At 35.2% G+C, this 17,422-nt stretch overlaps 1 protein-coding gene across 3 annotated transcripts in view; it reads left to right on the top strand.

Annotated features, from left to right (window-relative positions):
• The first annotated feature begins 341 nt into the window (after positions 1-341).
• The window catches only part of LOC146135659 (uncharacterized), a 32,540-nt gene continuing 15,459 nt past the window's right edge, over positions 342-17,422 (top strand). For 2 of the 3 annotated variants that reach the window (XR_014501567.1, XM_083395210.1), the window contains exons 1-17: positions 3,775-3,937; positions 5,438-5,473; positions 7,707-7,837; positions 8,734-8,789; positions 9,469-9,565; positions 9,672-9,836; positions 10,164-10,303; positions 10,499-10,584; positions 12,281-12,417; positions 12,746-12,804; positions 13,392-13,488; positions 13,586-13,747; positions 13,947-14,065; positions 14,480-14,565; positions 14,851-15,009; positions 15,618-15,745; positions 17,243-17,301. Coding sequence is in view for 2 of the 3 variants with exons in the window: in XM_083395210.1 (XP_083251336.1) it covers positions 3,790-3,937; positions 5,438-5,473; positions 7,707-7,837; positions 8,734-8,789; positions 9,469-9,565; positions 9,672-9,836; positions 10,164-10,303; positions 10,499-10,584; positions 12,281-12,417; positions 12,746-12,804; positions 13,392-13,488; positions 13,586-13,747; positions 13,947-14,065; positions 14,480-14,565; positions 14,851-15,009; positions 15,618-15,745; positions 17,243-17,301 (1,865 nt within the window). In the remaining variant the exon portion in view is untranslated. Of the gene's footprint in view, positions 438-3,774; positions 3,938-5,437; positions 5,474-7,706; positions 7,838-8,733; positions 8,790-9,468; positions 9,566-9,671; positions 9,837-10,163; positions 10,304-10,498; positions 10,585-12,280; positions 12,418-12,745; positions 12,805-13,391; positions 13,489-13,585; positions 13,748-13,946; positions 14,066-14,479; positions 14,566-14,850; positions 15,010-15,617; positions 15,746-17,242; positions 17,302-17,422 lie in introns of those variants that run through there. The other variant, XM_083395211.1, reaches the window with a different exon arrangement.

Below are 17,422 nucleotides of genomic sequence, written 5' to 3' on the forward strand. Positions count from 1 at the left end.
ATCTTAATTACCACACAACAAAGAAAATTTGGGTTTTTAGCATGCAAAATCAAGATAGTCCGGTAAACTTTGCACTCACTCCAAAAATTTGTTGATCTGGTCTTTAGCTGTCTCTACGAAAGAGTGTTAATCGCTTAAAAGACCCTATAACTGTATTAGTTGAATTGCCACGTGGTTAACGCTATATCAGAAACGACAGAACATTTTAGACCACTTTCGCCACTTGACAACATACAATCAAGCCTGTGGGCAAAACGAGAATAAAGCGCTAAATGGAAAATCCCCATAATGACTGTTTCGCTTTGGAATGTTGTACAGCGCTACAGACAAACATATTTTGCTTCAGTTATTACTTTAAGGCACAATGTACAGGAAGGATTCATTTTTTGTGGAAATACTGCTCTTGATTTGTGTCTTCGCGCCTGGAACAAGCCAAGGTATATAGTTCTAATTGTGAACATTTATAAAAAATAACTAGGCCACATTTTATTACCTAAGTTTACTAATGGAAAAAATTATTTTTTATTAAATAAACACAATTTACGATGAAAATGGTTCTCAAATCATTAAATGGTTTTTATTGGCGCGTTTTTAATGTAACTCAAAGATTATATAATAAAGAGTTTAAAAATAGAAAAAAAAATTGGGGCAAAAAGTGTTGATCACTGGTAATCCAAACGATTAATAAATTATTCGGAACGCATTTTGTCCATTGTTTCCAACTGACCCAGTTGCATATGCGTGCGTGTGTGTGTTAGTGTGATGTATGTTTATTACCTACGTGCACACCAGTTTTGTATTTAGCACCAACCTACTTCATATTTTGTCAATCAAATGATTTGTGCAAACTTTACTTCAAACCTTTTTCATTTGATTTTACAGAAAAGTACAGTCAGTAAGTAGTCCAAACAAATGTTAGACATGCAACGTATAAACCAACACAGGTAGGCTACACTCGAGATTGCACAGCACGCAAAATATGCGACGTTAAAAGATTATCCAGCAAGTGATTAAACGTAATTAAACTCAGCGTCCAGACTAAAATACATTTTTCATCCACCCGAGGCCTTATTTGTTAACGTGTGTCGGCTATCGATTCGTCATATGTTGAAAATAGGCCCTGAAGTGTTTTCCTGTTTTTCGATGACGACTTTTTTCGCGTACTTTTGTTATTGAGTAAAAATGAATATCTGAAATAAGTAAAGGTTTCCGTTGCTGAGATAAAAAATAAGACGAGCTAAAACTCAGCAAAGTGGCTATTTACTATCACTTTATCTGGCTTAAAACTATAAAATACAATGTCTACATCAGCTATTAAGTGGCCGCTCGGTTACACAACAGCCAAACACCCTACGACAATTTTTTTGAACTTTTTTTATAGTCCGCAACTTCGGGGATAGGCCCTACCGCAAATTTGATGCACATTTTTATTAAATTATAGGCTCTATAGTCAGGTATTCTTTCTATTACTGCTCACTCAATGTACTAAGCCGGAATAGAAAGTAATAATTTTATAAATTTATGTCAGATATTTTTTCGTCGGCACACAAGGCAACCTTATATAGTATAGCGCAGAGATTGGAAAACGCTGATTTATGCCATAGTTTTGTATTTCAAGTCATCTGCTATTTTTGGTTTGTCAATTCGTTTTCGTCATTCGTGGCAACTGGCAACTAGCAGCGTAAATTTATTGTTTGTTTCTGTCATGGGGCACTAGAAAAACGCCCACAGCGACTGACAGGCTAAAAATAGACATCTTTTACGCTATAAAGCACAGTAAACGTATTCGCGGTTTTCTATACCTTGTCTAAATAAAAAAAACGTCGCGCCCCCCAAATTAGAAACATTTTTGACTAATATAAAGAAAAATAATATTACCAAACCTGTTAAAGTTGTTGCCTGAGTTGCTTTATTTGCGCTTACCAGCGGAAAAATCCTAATTAAATTTATTTTACCGATAAAAATGCACCTGCATGCGCGTTTTCTAAATAAAAGCAAATAATGGTCCAGCCTTTAATACGAAAAGGTCTTGTAAGATTGCAGAAGCAATACTACAGAACATAATAAGCTTAAGTAAATATTTGGAGCTAATATAAAGTAATTTTAAACATCATGAGGACGTAATTAGGACACGAAATTTTTTATTTCCCGGGAATTTTTATTTTGTAATCCCGTTTCCCGGGAGTGAAAAAATCCGGGAAAAAGAGGAACCCTAATTTAATTGCTGTTTGCTGATTATAAACGGTATATTATGAGTATTTAACACCTTTGTTAAGTATTTTCTTGGCACATTAGCCGTGTTTCCATTTTATTTGAAACCTCAACTACACAATATAATGAGTAGGCTATACATTGTACCCAGTATTCTGCCTATGTTAGATAACTCTTATCACACACGACACAGGCCAAATCTTGTCTATTTGACTTTTTGAAAATTAATTTACTTCTATTTGGTGTTAATGTATTTCTGGGTTTGCATTTCGTCTTACAAACGTGTTTATACGGTGACCCGGTTGTTTTTTGGGCGTATAACTGATTTTTATGATTAGCTAAAACGAATAGAAGGCTTTAAGTCATACATGAAATATAATCCCCCTAGTCTGACCGGTACCGCTGTTTTGGCACCGGATTGTTTGCCCTGGTTGGGGTTCGAAATTGGGTTAGGGTTAAAATTATTAGGGGAGTTAGTAATGTACTTGGGGTGGTGGTTGGGATTAGGTAAAATGTTGTATAGGCCTGATTTTGGCCATTTGAAGTCTTATTCCGACTGGTTTAGGACTTATTCTCCGATTTAGACGGTATTAGTACTATTAGGGTATTACTCCTAGTTTGATCTTATTTCGAAGTGTGTTTTTTTAAGTTAATGTTGTTATTATAGTTCGGTCGTATGGCTATAAGTTTCTGATTGCTTGTAATATTTTGAACTTGGATAACTTAATTTAAGTAGATTACTTTAGTTTTATTACCGTTGTAACAACAAAATTCCTTTTAAATCATTCAATTAAGAATTCAAATATTATTTTGTTACCAAAAGTATCCACATAGACCTATGATCCTTTGTGTATCAAGTTTTGGCCGATTCATATCACATTTTGCCAAACGTGTAAATTTAAAATGTCCCAGTCAAGTCATTTTTAAAACAACTTAAGGCGAAGTCCAGTCTTTTTAAATAATAGCAAGTTAAGTCACAATTGGAGCAAGTCAAGTCCAGGTTAAAAAAAGTTACACGTTAAGTTAAGCTATTAAAATGGATAAACTCTTCCGATAATTAATGAGCAATAACTCAACTAAAAAAATCAAAAACGTACAATACAAAACGCAAATTGTTTTACGTAAAATAATTGGATTACATAACTCCATTTTACAACACAATTCTTAATGAAACACTGCATTTTGCTATTTTGAAGTATAGCCCACTTCGATGTGCGCTATGTGTAGCCTACATATATGAATGTGTGCTGCAGCCTACCGAGAAATATATTCATACCGGTATTTTCATGAATCTTAATTATCACACAACAAAGAAAATTTGGGTTTTTAGCTTGCAACATCAAGATAGTCCGGTAAACTTTGCACTCACTCCAAAAATTTGTTGATCTGGTCTTTAGCTGTCTCTACGAAAGAGTGTTAATCGCTCAAAAGACCCTATAACTGTATTAGTTGAATTGCCACGTGGTTAAAGCTATATCAGAAACGACAGTACATTTAAGACCGGCTTCGCCACTTGACAACATACAATCAAGCCTGTGGGCAAAACGACAATAAAGCGCTAAATGGAAAATCCCCATAATGACTGTTTCGCTTTGGAATGTTGTACAGCGCTACAGACAAACATATTTTGCTTCAGTTATTACTTTAAGGCACAATGTACAGGAAGGATTCATTTTTGTGGAAATACTGCTCTTAATTTGTGTCTTCGCGCCTGGAACAAGCCAAGGTTTATAGTTCTAATTGTAAACATTTTTAAAAAATAACTAGGCCACATTTTATTACCTTAGTTTACTAATGGAAAAAATTATTTTTTATTAAATAAACACAATGTACGATGAAAATGGTTCTCAAATCATTAAATGGTTTTTATTGGCGCAATGTAACTCAAAGATTATATAATTAAGAGTTTAAAAATAGAAAAAAAAATTGGAGCAAAAAAGTGTTGATCACTGGTAATCCAAACGATTAATAAATTATTCGGAACGCATTTTGTCCATTGTTTCCAACTGACCCAGTTGCATATGCGTGCGTGTGTGTGTTAGTGTGATGTATGTTTATTACCTACGTGCACACCAGTTTTGTATTTAGCACCAACCTACTTCATATTTTGTCAATCAAATGATTTGTGCAAACTTTACTTCAAACCTTTTTCATTTGATTTTACAGAAAAGTACAGTCAGTAAGTAGTCCAAACAAATGTTAGACATGCAACGTATAAACCAACACAGGTAGGCTACACTCGAGATTGCACAGCACGCAAAATATGCGACGTTAAAAGATTATCCAGCAAGTGATTAAACGTAATTAAACTCAGCGTCCAGACTAAAGTACATTTTTCATCCACCCGAGGCCTTATTTGTTAACGTGTGTCGGCTATCGATTCGTCATATGTTGAAAATAGGCCCTGAAGTGTTTTCCTGTTTTTCGATGACGACTTTTTTCGCGTACTTTTGTTATTGAGTAAAAATGAATATCTGAAATAAGTAAAGGTTTCCGTTGCTGAGATAAAAAAATAAGACGAGCTAAAACTCAGCAAAGTGGCTATTTACTATCACTTTATCTGGCTTAAAACTATAAAATACAACGTCTACATCAGCTATTAAGTGACCGCTCGGTTACAAAACAGCCAAACACCCCACGACAATTTTTTTGAACTTTTTTTATAGTCCGCAACTTCGGGGATAGGCCCTACCGTAAATTTGATGCACATTTTTATTAAATTATAGGCTCTATAGTCAGGTATTCTTTCTATTACTGCTCACTCAATGTACTAAGCCGGAATAGAAAGTAATAATTTTATAAATTTATGTCAGATATTTTTTCGTTGGGTTTCGGCACACAAGGCAACCTTATATAGTATAGCGCAGAGTTGGAAAACGCTGATTTATGCCATAGTTTTGTATTTCAAGTCATCTGCTATTTTTGGTTTGTCAATTCGTTTTTGTCATTCGTGGCAACTGGCAACTAGCAGCGTAAATTTATTGTTTGTTTCTGTCATGGGGCACTAGAAAAACGCCCACAGCGACTGGCAGGCTAAAAATAGACATCTTTTACGCTATAAAGCACAGTAAACGTATTCGCGGTTTTCTATTCCTTGTCTAAATAAAAAACCTCTCTACAAAGACTAAATTATATCGTAAAATGGGCCTAACCCTTTTTTCTTGATGCCGATTCAATAACGTTATCACATACTAAATTTCTTAAACAGTTTATTTTTCGTTTCTAGCATTTGCGTCGGAGACCACCGCAACATTTGCAAAAGGTAAGTATAACCTATAGGCATAAAACCTTTTGAACTGCATGGTGAATATGAGGCCAAGTTACTTTTAAACACTTTAGATGATAGTGTCTCATAGATGTGTTATATAAACAAATTTTGTTTTAATTTTTTTATGTTTGAATGAGGTGGTAATCAATTATTTTATATCCCCCGTCCAAATACATATAAACGTATACTTTCTGTAATTTCTATTATATACCTTAACACCCTTAGTAGAAATCCGACTTGTGTGTAACCATTCATATTAACCTTTAAATCCATAAAATAGCCGCCCACAATTAATTACCTCTAAAGTTGTTAAAAAATCGTTGATTACAATTTGTCATTTTTAAATCAAAATAAATCTTTTGCAAATATAAAATCCAGGGCTAAAAAGGTAATATTGTTCAAAGCAATCACTAACTATCCCACGTTAAATTTACATACACGTGTGTTTGTTCGTAACTGGCATCAGTCACTTCTCTGTATCATTGCTAGGGGTCATTTTTATTTTGACCTAAAAAAAATCTTTACCGTATTTTTTATGAAAATTTGACTTTATTTTAACCTAACGAAATTGCCTATTTGTAGAGGCCACAACTCTTCCTTAAATAATGCCAGTTACCCAAACATAATATTTTGTCGAAAAGTCAAGGTGTTTCACAACTTATAAAACGTAGGCCTACGTCGTATTTTTTGGCGATAAATTTAGCTTGCTTAGGCATTTTGTATTACAGAATGTCAGTAGTTACTGCTGATCCAAGTGGGCATTGTGACATATTTCCTACTTTTATGGGTTTATATCAGTGATTCTCAACCGCGGCTCTCAGAGCCGCATGCGGCTCTCAACTGTACATTTTGCGGCTCTCACTAACGGCGTAAAAAAAATTAGTTAGCAGTAGCAGAATTGCAACAAAGGAAGTAAAAGAAAATAAAAGTGAATGCATTTGATCAGCAAGGATCCTGAGTACGAAGTACTAATTGTTCCCGGGAAGTACTTATGTTCCCCGGTACTTCCGTCCGGGTCTTTAAAATAATTTTGTGGTTTGTGACGTCATAATATATTTAGTCTTGATCGACAAGCTATGGCAATAAGAAATAGCTGTTTCAACAGTGATAATTAGTTAGCCTAGGCTAGCGTAATGTATTTTTGTTGTTTTCTAGTTGCTTTCTTAATGTTTTTTTAATTATATGCCTACGGTTGTTTTTATGCGGCTCCTTGCAAACCTTAGGTTTGAAATGCGGCTCTGGCTCTATAAAAGGTTGAGAATCACTGGTTTATATGGTTTAATTGTGTCGCAGTTCCTGATTTACAATGCTTCCGCGACGATTTTTACAAAATATACTCTCAAGAAACACAAAAACTTTGTCAAAAGCCATAATTTAACAAAATTTTGCTTTATTTAAATTTTTGACTTTATTGAAAATTTTGACTTTACATTGACATATAAACTTCTTAGAAGCAGTCCCCTAGGTGATTTGTGGCAAACGAGGACCTTATAAAATTTTGGCTTTATTGACTTTTGTTGGCTTAATCATTACAACACCGGATTTCGTTTAAAAGCTTCATTTCGATATCGTAAAACAAAATGTTGTATTCGTGTGTTTTTTACACTTTGTTGCAAATTACTTTTAATGATTTACGTTTCTGCAAATGTGAAACAATGACCCGCGCACACCGTTCAAAAGTTTGAATAAACCATGGCGAGATTTGCGGGTTGAATGTGTGAACTATTTTCATAATTACGACTGATATTATACTAACTATGCAATACCGTTAGAAGCATCAGCTTTGACTGTACCGTGATTAATTACAGTAGGCTATTTTGGTGCCACATCCTTCGGGGCTGGGTTATTACAATTTTGTAACGCGGAAATTCTACTTTTGTTTTGATTGCGTGGACCATGGTCGGCATGAATTTTTTAGAGATGACGTCATAAAACTAATAAACTTAACTCACCTACTGTTTTTGTTTTAAAAATTGTGAAATGGAATCCGGAGTAAAATAACATTTAAGAAGAACGCACCAAAGCGTTTTGTTTTAATAATATGTATTAATAAAAAAAAACAATTTTAAGTCATACACTAATATTTTAGTTAGGCCTTCATGGACCCCCTTAAACTAGTCCACGCACCCCCAACGGGTCCACGGACCCCGGTTTAGAACCCCTTACTTACTCTGTCCAAAACTCTATTTTAAATAATAAACAAAAGGTATAACATATCTTTTAACAGATGTCGTCGAGCGCCTTCGAAGCAACTCTGCTAATTTGACAGGGAACGTGGAAAACTTTAACTACTACAAGTTACCCTCACCTTGGAGAATTTACCGAATATGGAAGGCCGGGCGAAGAGATGGAAACCATGTGAGCACAAATCTCAGACGCTTATTTATCTCGGCTATCTAATAGTAAACCATAAGATTAAATTTTAAACAAAATTTTGATTATTTATATCGGTGGTGTTCAAATGGCGGATCTCGATCTGCCATTTGTCAACTTCTTGTGCGCATCGTCCAATTTAGTTTCAAAAAAACTTTTTGCATTATTTCAGATTCAATGCAATTGTGAGTAGATCTAAACCAACTCATTATAAATATTTCTCACTGAAACAATCTTGCATACTTCACTTTTAACTTTTACAAGGTTATTAATATGTTGTAGGGTACATTAATAAAGCACACTAAAAATACCATGTCCAATATATTTGCTATTGTGTTTAGCGGATCATCATGTTGTCAGGTTTGACTGTGGCGGATCTTGACAGAAACCATTTCAACACATCTGATCTATGTTATTAATTATTAACTTTTTTAATATCGTTACCGGTACCTCAAACAATTTTTTTTTTTTGAAATACTCTTTTCAGTGATTGAACAACACTAGAATGGCCTAATAAGTTGTATTTCTTACCCAAAAATGTTAAACAATCCCATAGGTTGGATACTACATTTTGCTTAACAGCCGTAACATATAGCAACATTATTCCATTGTCAAACTTCTATTTTTTATGTTTAAATTATGTTGTAATTGAATAAACATTAAATAAATTAAAACAGAAAAGCTGTTTACTATATACTTTTTGAAATTTGAACTGCGGTTAAAAACAAACATTCTCACATTATGGATTACTTACTCCTTTGGTTAATTAAACCCCATTAGTCGTAACTCGTAATTATATCCCTATAGGATTAGGTTAACAAGAGCTGCCCGAACTAACTGCTAAAGAAAATGTTTCATTAACCCATCGAACGCGTTTTCAGGTATCTTTCGAAGGAAAGAAAGGACCAAAACGTGCAATTTACAACAAAACTTACACGTGAGTTCAAAGGGAACGTCAGTATTTCGGTTGGCGCATCTGCCACAAATTAATTATCCCATGAGCGTGGCAAGTTCGGAAGAATCATGGAGGATAGTTAAACTGTGCCAAGCTTGCCTATTTTTAATATAGCAACTATAGTGAGTTTATTCAGTCGTTTAAAAAGCGGTCGGATTCCATTGACTCTATAAGCTTGTTCTATTTATTTATACTTTCACCAGATTAGTAGGACGCTTTTAAAGGATGCCCCAAGTTTGGTTAATATATCGGAACCCGGCCTTTATATCAAAATGATCTGCAACATTTTTTATAGCCACGGGTCAATATTTGTGCGACCCTGAAGTAGCTTATATTCTTTATATTGCCTGACGTAATCAAAGTCAGGAATTTTGTAAGATTGAACGAGAAATGTATTTCGCTAATCTTTCTTTTATTTGTTGCCAAATATATCTCTCTGTAAGCGTAAATACAAACTGACTTTCATTTCTTATCAATTATCTTAATTATGTCACTTGCCGTACCTGTAATACCTGTATTGGACATAACCACTTATCGCTTGGCTTGGAAATGGTTCGTTCCATATTAACTGGTTAGGACGTTGTATAAAACCGCATATATAACATTTTTTAATTGGCTTTAGTAGATTATGAAAAGCATCGTTTAATCCAGTTCATTTCAGGGAACCTTTATTCACATTTACATCGTATGGTGTCACACCATTCACAGCACTCTTTCTTCTCGGTGAAAACTCTGGTCCGGAAAAGTACGAAATAAAGGTCAGTGTTTATACTATTATGAAACATTGCTTCATGATTATTTTACGAAATTAGATTACGCATGCCATCACTGAAATAGTCCACTTAAACGCAATTTTGTGACCAGGTGCAGAGTTTCCCTACTTACATTAGCGTCGAAGAAGTCAAATTTGAGACTTTTGCGGGCTTGGTTTCAACGCGAAACTATACAATGCAATATGGAGGCGTGCAGGATTTCGCGCCCCAAGAACCAACGTTTTGCGAAGTTTACTTTTTTATGCCACTTTTTCCGGTAGGTATATGTGACAACTCGGATACCTTACTTTGACGGTTGTTAAAAATAGCAAATACATTAATTAATTGCAAGTGTAAAACATAGAAAAAAAGACTCGTTATTCCATGTACATTTTATTCAACATTTTTTCGCATTTATTAAGCTACACAAAAGATTGTTTTAATAATACTTTAATTATAACTGCGGCGAAACGTCTGTCCAAATTTGTACCTGACGAATGCAGAGGGAACTCAAATACCATCTGGAACCACACCTTTTGATATAATTGTTTAATTGTTGAAAGTTTCATTCAAGAAAAAATAAATCTTTTGATATTTTCAACAGAACTCGAACCGTACTTTTGTTGTGTCGACGTCATATCACGATACTGGACGTCGTCCTCGTTATAAAGATTATTCGAGAAACAGGGCTACGGTGAAGTCTGGTGGTGGTCAAGCTGTTCTTGGTTACATACTCTTGTCAAAGTAAGATAGCTTTTAATAAATCTCGCAAAATACTAAAATTATAGTTTCTAAGCTCACGTAAAACTCGTTTGGTCAAAAAAGTGTCTAAGTCAAGTGGAAATGCGAAAGTATTCGTTTGCAAAATTAAAATAACCTAAATAGAGCTATTAGCTTTTTCTAAATTTTTCTATTTATAATTTCTACTTTCTTTTGCAGACCAACTGGTAAAACAATTTCGCAAAAAGAAATCAACGCAACAATGATGACGATGATGCATATCATATTGGATGGCGATCGAAGCGGTATGTCACGCATTGAGTGTTGCGATTCGTAAGAAAGTTATCTCCCAGTGATGATCGTAGTTTACCCAATCTTTTACTCACACATGAGATATTTCAGTGGTTGCATGTCGATTTTTTGTTTAGTTTTACTTCTATACAGTGTAATTTATATGTCGACATATTCTAGGGCAGTGGTCGGCGGCCTTTTTCTAGTCGCGGGCCAAAACCAAACTTAGAAAGGTCTCCGCGGGACGCACAAATGTTAGCTAAGAATTGTGGTATTAAAATGTTAGAGCAACTGTCAATCAGGCGAACCTTGGACATTTTTTGCACTTAAAAACGTTTAATCACATTTACAGTGGCAGTAAATTGTTGACGCAAAGCGCGAAAAAAAGCGTTCGTTTGGTTAAAAATTCAAGTTCACACGTCGTCATCCGTGCTACTAATGAAGAGTGTAATAAAACTACTTTCAGGGAACGCGATAACATTTAAAGTTAATCTAGCTCAGTGTTTGTTAACCGTTTTAAGTCAAGGCGCACCAGGTGAGCGAAGCGAGCGCGATTTTTTTTTGGCAAACAGATATTTCTGTTAAATTTTTTGCAAGCTTTTATTACATTGCCGAAAATAAAAAAATGTTAAAAAATATATGTCCAATAATTTTGAATATGTTTTCCGTTTGTCTGCGACGCATTTGGCAGCCTTTTACGGCGCAACGGTAAAGAATCGCTGACCTAGTTAAAAAGGCAGCATCAATACGTGTACAAACCAAACATATAATGAACATTCGCGCGAAGCGCGAACATTTTTCGCAATTACGTAGTTAAATTAATCATAAAGTGTGTCAAATAGACTCGTGTCTGGTTTGTCTAGGAGACGGCGGGCCGAATGGATTTCATCGGCGGGCCTCATCCGGCCCGCGGGCCGTAGGTTGCCGACCCCTGTTCTAGGGCGTCCACAAAGTTAAGCCAGGGCAGACATTTTAAGATTAATTCGGTTACGAATGACGTTTCAATTCTTTTTTTAACTTCCTTGTCAAATCATCGCACGTAGTAATTTGGCCGACTTGCCACTTCACATTGTATCATTTGCATATAACCCGTAACGCTATACCAGTAAGGTAACTGCCCTGTTTAACGTGATCTCTTATGGTCCGTTACTGATGTCGCTCAAGTGTGACCAATGCGCATGAGCTGGATGGGTAAAACGCATCACCACTCTAATACGTTATTCTAATGTATGCTTTGTTGACCTGAGTCGTTGAAAAATATCGTTTATGCTGTTGTATTCTGAGTATTTCGGATACGGTTGTAATTGTGATTGCATTAAACAGTGAGAATCAAATAAGTAAAGTGACGTTGCGTAGATCTCATTAAGTCGTTTCTGTACGGAATCCAAAACCCGATTTTTTAAGAGCCAGATGTATACGACGACCAGCCTTACCTCGTGTAAGAGACTTCAAGTTCCAATTGCCACATTATGGGTCCAATTGCCACATTTAAGTTTCGATTGCCACAGATTCGCTAAACGCTACAATATAAAGTCATTGCTTTCAATAGACATTTGAGTTTCCGAAAAGTACAATATTGGTTGTCCTTTGGTAAAAATGTTTCAAATAAATGGGCGAAATATTTTTCTTTATTAATCTACAGAATTTCGCTATGGCTCTAGTTATTAAATGCTATTGACGAGGCTATTTTTATGTATATCTTGTTTTCAGAAATATTTCAGCGTATTCGGTCTAACATTAGCAATCTTGCAAGGAAGGTCGACAACTTTTATTCTTACCCGATACCAGAACCTCCCGATGTATATTCGCTCACGTACAACAACCTGTACTTTCCTGTTGGAAATCGAGTAAGAGCGTTTTAGCACTTGTAATATTTTACTTTAAAGCAAACAGATAATTTGCACGACAATGTAAGCTTTAAATGAACTGCTTTGAAACAAGCTTCGAACCACAGTGAAATTTTGTGTTGTTTGTATTATATATACATATTTTTATACATGTTTTTATATTATCGTCACGCAAATTGTAAAAAAAAAAACTCGATTTGGGTCAAACTTGTATTCAGCTGTTATGCTTGTTTCAAAGTAGTACACGTAAAATATTTACTAATAGTTGTTTTTCCATAAAAATTACGACGTATGAATAACACATAAAACAAGTTATGATTTCTTTCAGATCTATTATAAAGTTGGAAACACTTCCCGTGTGAGTGCAGCATACAACAAAACCTACACGTAAGTTAACACTCAATAAATCAGGTGTTTGTCAACGTGAACTATTATATTATCGTTCGGATATCACAAACTTGTGCTTACATCACAATTACACGTTTGCGATAATTTTTTATCCACACTCATGAAACACCCGGTTGAGGTGTTTCAAATAGCGAGAAAATGACTTGAATTACTTAACACACATGTTAACAGACTCTTAAATAAAATGATTGATCATGTAAAGCCAACGCGCATAAAAGAAATACAAATAATCTACACTTATGCGAGCTTTTTGGGGCCTTTTTCATTGTCTCTTGGTCGTTTCTCATATTTTCTCCGTTTTTCCATTTAATAAGAATGAGACACAAAACAGGTAATAGGTTATCGACTGTCCTTGGAATGGCCACGTAAACAGACTTTTTTCAGTCATTTATCGCTAATTAGTTTTTTAACTTTGAATACGATTGATAAACTGTAACACAGAACCTTGTGTAAACTTTTTAAGTCATTTATCTTTAATAGTTTTTTTAATATTGAGTAGCCTAAGATTGACAAACTGCAACACAAGACCTTAATAATCCGGTGAATCTCGTCTTCATTACTTTCAGGGGTCCGTCGTATATCTTTGCCATTGTCGCAATGCACCCCATGACAGCGATGTATTTTCTTGACGCCAATTCAGGCCCAGAAAGTTACTCGATAGAGGTCAGTGTATCTGTGATTTCTAACATAGTTTGTCTTATTGGTCTTACGATATGTAATTACCCGAATTTAAAACAAAAAAATTGCTTTTTGGAAATAGGTTGATTCCCGGCTGTCAATTGGCCGCTCTGGGATTCTTCGGACTTTCAATGGTTCGGTTTCTTTGCGAAATTATACTCTTAAATACGAAGGCGTTCAAATTTACATGGGGCGGCGTTACTCCAGTGTTTGTGAGGTTTACTTTTATCTTCCCCTAACATCGGTAAGTGATATAGGATACATATGCGACTACATATGCTAGAAAACATTTTTTTTGCTTAATCCCACACAGGTAACCTTACGTTGTAGTTTAATTCAAGTTTACAATTTACTAAATATATAATTTGAGCACGTTTGGTCAAATTCAATTTACCCTCGTGAGTCAGTTTTTCCTGATGTTAACAAGCAGCTTTTCTTTGCAGAATTCAAACCGCAAGTTTTCAGTGCTAATACCAGATCGTGGGAGACAGAGTTTTAAAAACAAGGCGTCGGTCGAGTCCGGAAAAGGTGAAGCCGTCATCGGATACACACTTTTATCAAAGTGAGAAGAAAACAGTTTCCTATACTACTCTTCATCAACTTAACGAATGACTAAGCGTGTTTAAAACAACATCTTTATTCTGGGTAAAATCGTGTGGCCAAATTTTTACGTAATGTTAGCAAACCAGTCGGGCGGTTTAACTGCCGATTGTCTCCGATCTTTATAAAGTTATGGATTATCTGTTCACTTCACTAGATACCAACCACATCTATACTTCAGCATTGTTATAACTTAAATAACTTTGTATAACGCAAAATATTTGAGCAACATATTTGGGTTAGCGGGATAAGTTAAATAGTAAGTTTGACGAAACCCGATCATTTTTGTTCTAGTAAAACAACCCCTCTTCCATTTTAACCAAATAGAAAATCAACAGTCTCGTATTATTTGCCGAATATAATCATGACATTACAGACAAAAAGCCGAACAAATATGGAATGAGGAAATCAAGGCAATCATGCTGACAATGCTTCACATTATTTTGGGAGTTGACCAATCAGGTAAACCCATGGACGCCTCTGTTGTATTTAATAGTTCCAGTTACAGCTTTAAAAAACAATCGAGTTTCGGCTTAAAAAAAAGATAAACAAAACAAAACGAAATTCAAAACGTCACAAATTTTCTCTTAACCAGTTGTTGCACTTGTTGAAAAAATATAATTTCGACACTACATCTTATTCTGACATGCGTTGTTATAAAGTAGCCTATTACAAATTTGAAATATCAAAACACGGTTTTAAAGGCAACCTATATTGGATCATTTAGAGCTTTATATTTTGCATTAGTCGCCAGTACTTGGACCACCTGGTCAGCTGATGGCTCAAGTTGTCGACAAAAGGGAACTCAGTCGAGAACCCGAAACTGCACCAGCGGACATTGCTTGAAAACGTCCAACATAGTTGAAGTGCAAAAACGACCATGTAGCGCATCGGCCTGGGTAGAAGGTAAGAGTGTTGGAAATAAGTTTTTGTCAAGATTAAGTTCCAAGTCGACTCATTTTCGAAAAAATGTTACGTCAGATCACGATCCAAGTCATTGGCCTAAAGTGAGATCCATGTCACGTCACATTCTAAATTATTTTTTATCTACAACATCGCTGAACAAGACCAATTCTGAGCAATAGTTTGCATCGCAAACACCAAGAACAAAACAAATAGCAAGTTGCGACTATTAGTTGGCGAAAATAATCCAATAGTCAAACAAGTAATTTAAAACGTTGATTTAAGTGCACTTAACACTATAGGTACGACTTTACGCAATAACCTTTGCGGTTCATGTACGAAGTTAGTTTCTTGATTAGGATTTATATATGTTTATTGTTATGGTATCCGAAACCTTTGAGAGTAGATTCCTGTTGTTCGATTATAAAGCTTGACTTACTGGTATTACGTAAGTAAAATGTAAAGTTAAAATACTCTTCTAAAACATACGATCAAATGTTTGATTAAATTTGAGGGAATATATACGTATCAACAACCTAATGTTTTTTGTATACCAGTAAAAGCGAACATTCAGATTAAATGCGCTGTTTTTTGTATATATCACGTTGTAGGAATCTTCAAGCGTGTTCGAGCCAACTCCCCCAAAATCGGGAGAAACGTCAAGCGGTTTTACGCCTATTTTTATGACAAAGAATCGTCGAATGTTATTTTAGAAAGTTTTCATATAGGGAGAGATTACGTGAGTATTGCCAAATCAACGGGATAAAAGTACAATGTTTTCCAAGTTGCTTCACGATTTTATAAGTTGTGTGTGTCCGATATAATTGCTTATTACTTAAAAATTGTACGTAAGAAATATTTTGTACGTAATGTATAAGGCCATAAAATTGTACGTAAAGTATTAGGCCCAAATCTTAATTTAAACTGCACGATGTTTAGAAAGACTACTATTAATTGGGCGGTGCATTTGTAGTGATTTGCATAGTCATAAATTCCTAGAAGAATGCTCTGTGTAAACATAATCGCACTGTGTTCGCGTACACGAAAATACCAATTTGAATAGTATCATGGAATTTTCGTTGAGCAAAGAAATATTTAGGTAGCGTTATATATTGATGTCATCAACATATATACTTTAGAAGAAACCTGCTGTTTTTAGTCCAACAAAAATGGAACTCCAATGAAGTTTAACTATACATCAAGGAAATTCGACTTAGCTTTTTTTTAATGCACTCTTTTTTATTACGTTCTATTTGGCAAATAATATACTAAGTTGTTGATAGGTTTGGACCACCAAAAACTAGTTTACCTACCCCAGTTTATAAACCCCAACCCAGAATGGTATACGCTCCCAGAGTGCCCAAACCTGGTAATTTTGTTACTATATAGCAGTGTTTCGTAACCTTTTTACTTGGGGGCGCACCTATAGCTATTTTAAAACGTTGCGGCGCAAATTGCAAGCGAAGCAAATTTTTAAGGTGTATCTGTATTTCTCTTAAATTTCTTGCCATTTTTTATAATATAGGCTTTATAGATGCATATCTTTAAAGAGATCCAGCCTTGAGCCCAAAATGAGAACAACGTCAACTTCGGAATAATAGCATGTCGAAATCGGAATCAGACCTAAATGGCCAAAATAAGGCCAATACAACCTTTTATCTAACCCCAAACACAGCCCATAACTAACACCAACTCTCCGAATATTTTTAACCCTAGCCCAATTGCTAACACCACCATTTACCGCCTATAAGCCCAAACAGAGGTAAAAAATCCGGGGCCAAAACACGGCCAATGCCAGACATGTGTCCCCCAATCATCCTATACCCTTTGCTACAGTCCTGGGCGTAATTTTGGCTCATTGCGATTAATTTAGAGCTTAATTCGACATGTTTAGGTCTTATCAAGACTATTTTAGATTTTATTCTGTCGTGGTCATTAATGCGAATTTTGCGTTATTATGTCGGTGGTCTTAGTACTTTGGTATTATAGATTATCTGTTTTAGATATTGTTGCTTTGTAGGTATTCTTGTGTTTTCTACTTGAAAGTACTGTGGAATCAATGAGCTAAGCCTAATCGAAAAGTAAAAACACATGTTTTATATATTAAACTACATTTTTCTTTTGCTCGCGGCGCATCTGGCAGCCTTCCATAGCGCACCGGTTGAGGAACGCTGCTATATAGTTTCAAAGAAAATAACCTCATTTCACGAACTATTTGTGATGAATAAAATTTCAGGTGTATTTTAAAGTGGGACAAGAGCCTCCGCGACGTGCAACGTACGATACAAGTTACTCGTAAGTACAGGGAAACAACGTAAAACCAAGAGCCTTAAATAGTGTATAACATCACTAATGGTATAAACATCTAAAATTTAATTTTGAAATTATAGCAATACTTGAGCCAGGGCTGCGGAGT

The sequence above is a fragment of the Ascidiella aspersa genome, chromosome 8, assembly GCF_963924565.1.
Source record: "Ascidiella aspersa chromosome 8, kaAscAspe10.2, whole genome shotgun sequence".
In the NCBI taxonomy this organism is placed as follows: domain Eukaryota; kingdom Metazoa; phylum Chordata; class Ascidiacea; order Phlebobranchia; family Ascidiidae; genus Ascidiella; species Ascidiella aspersa.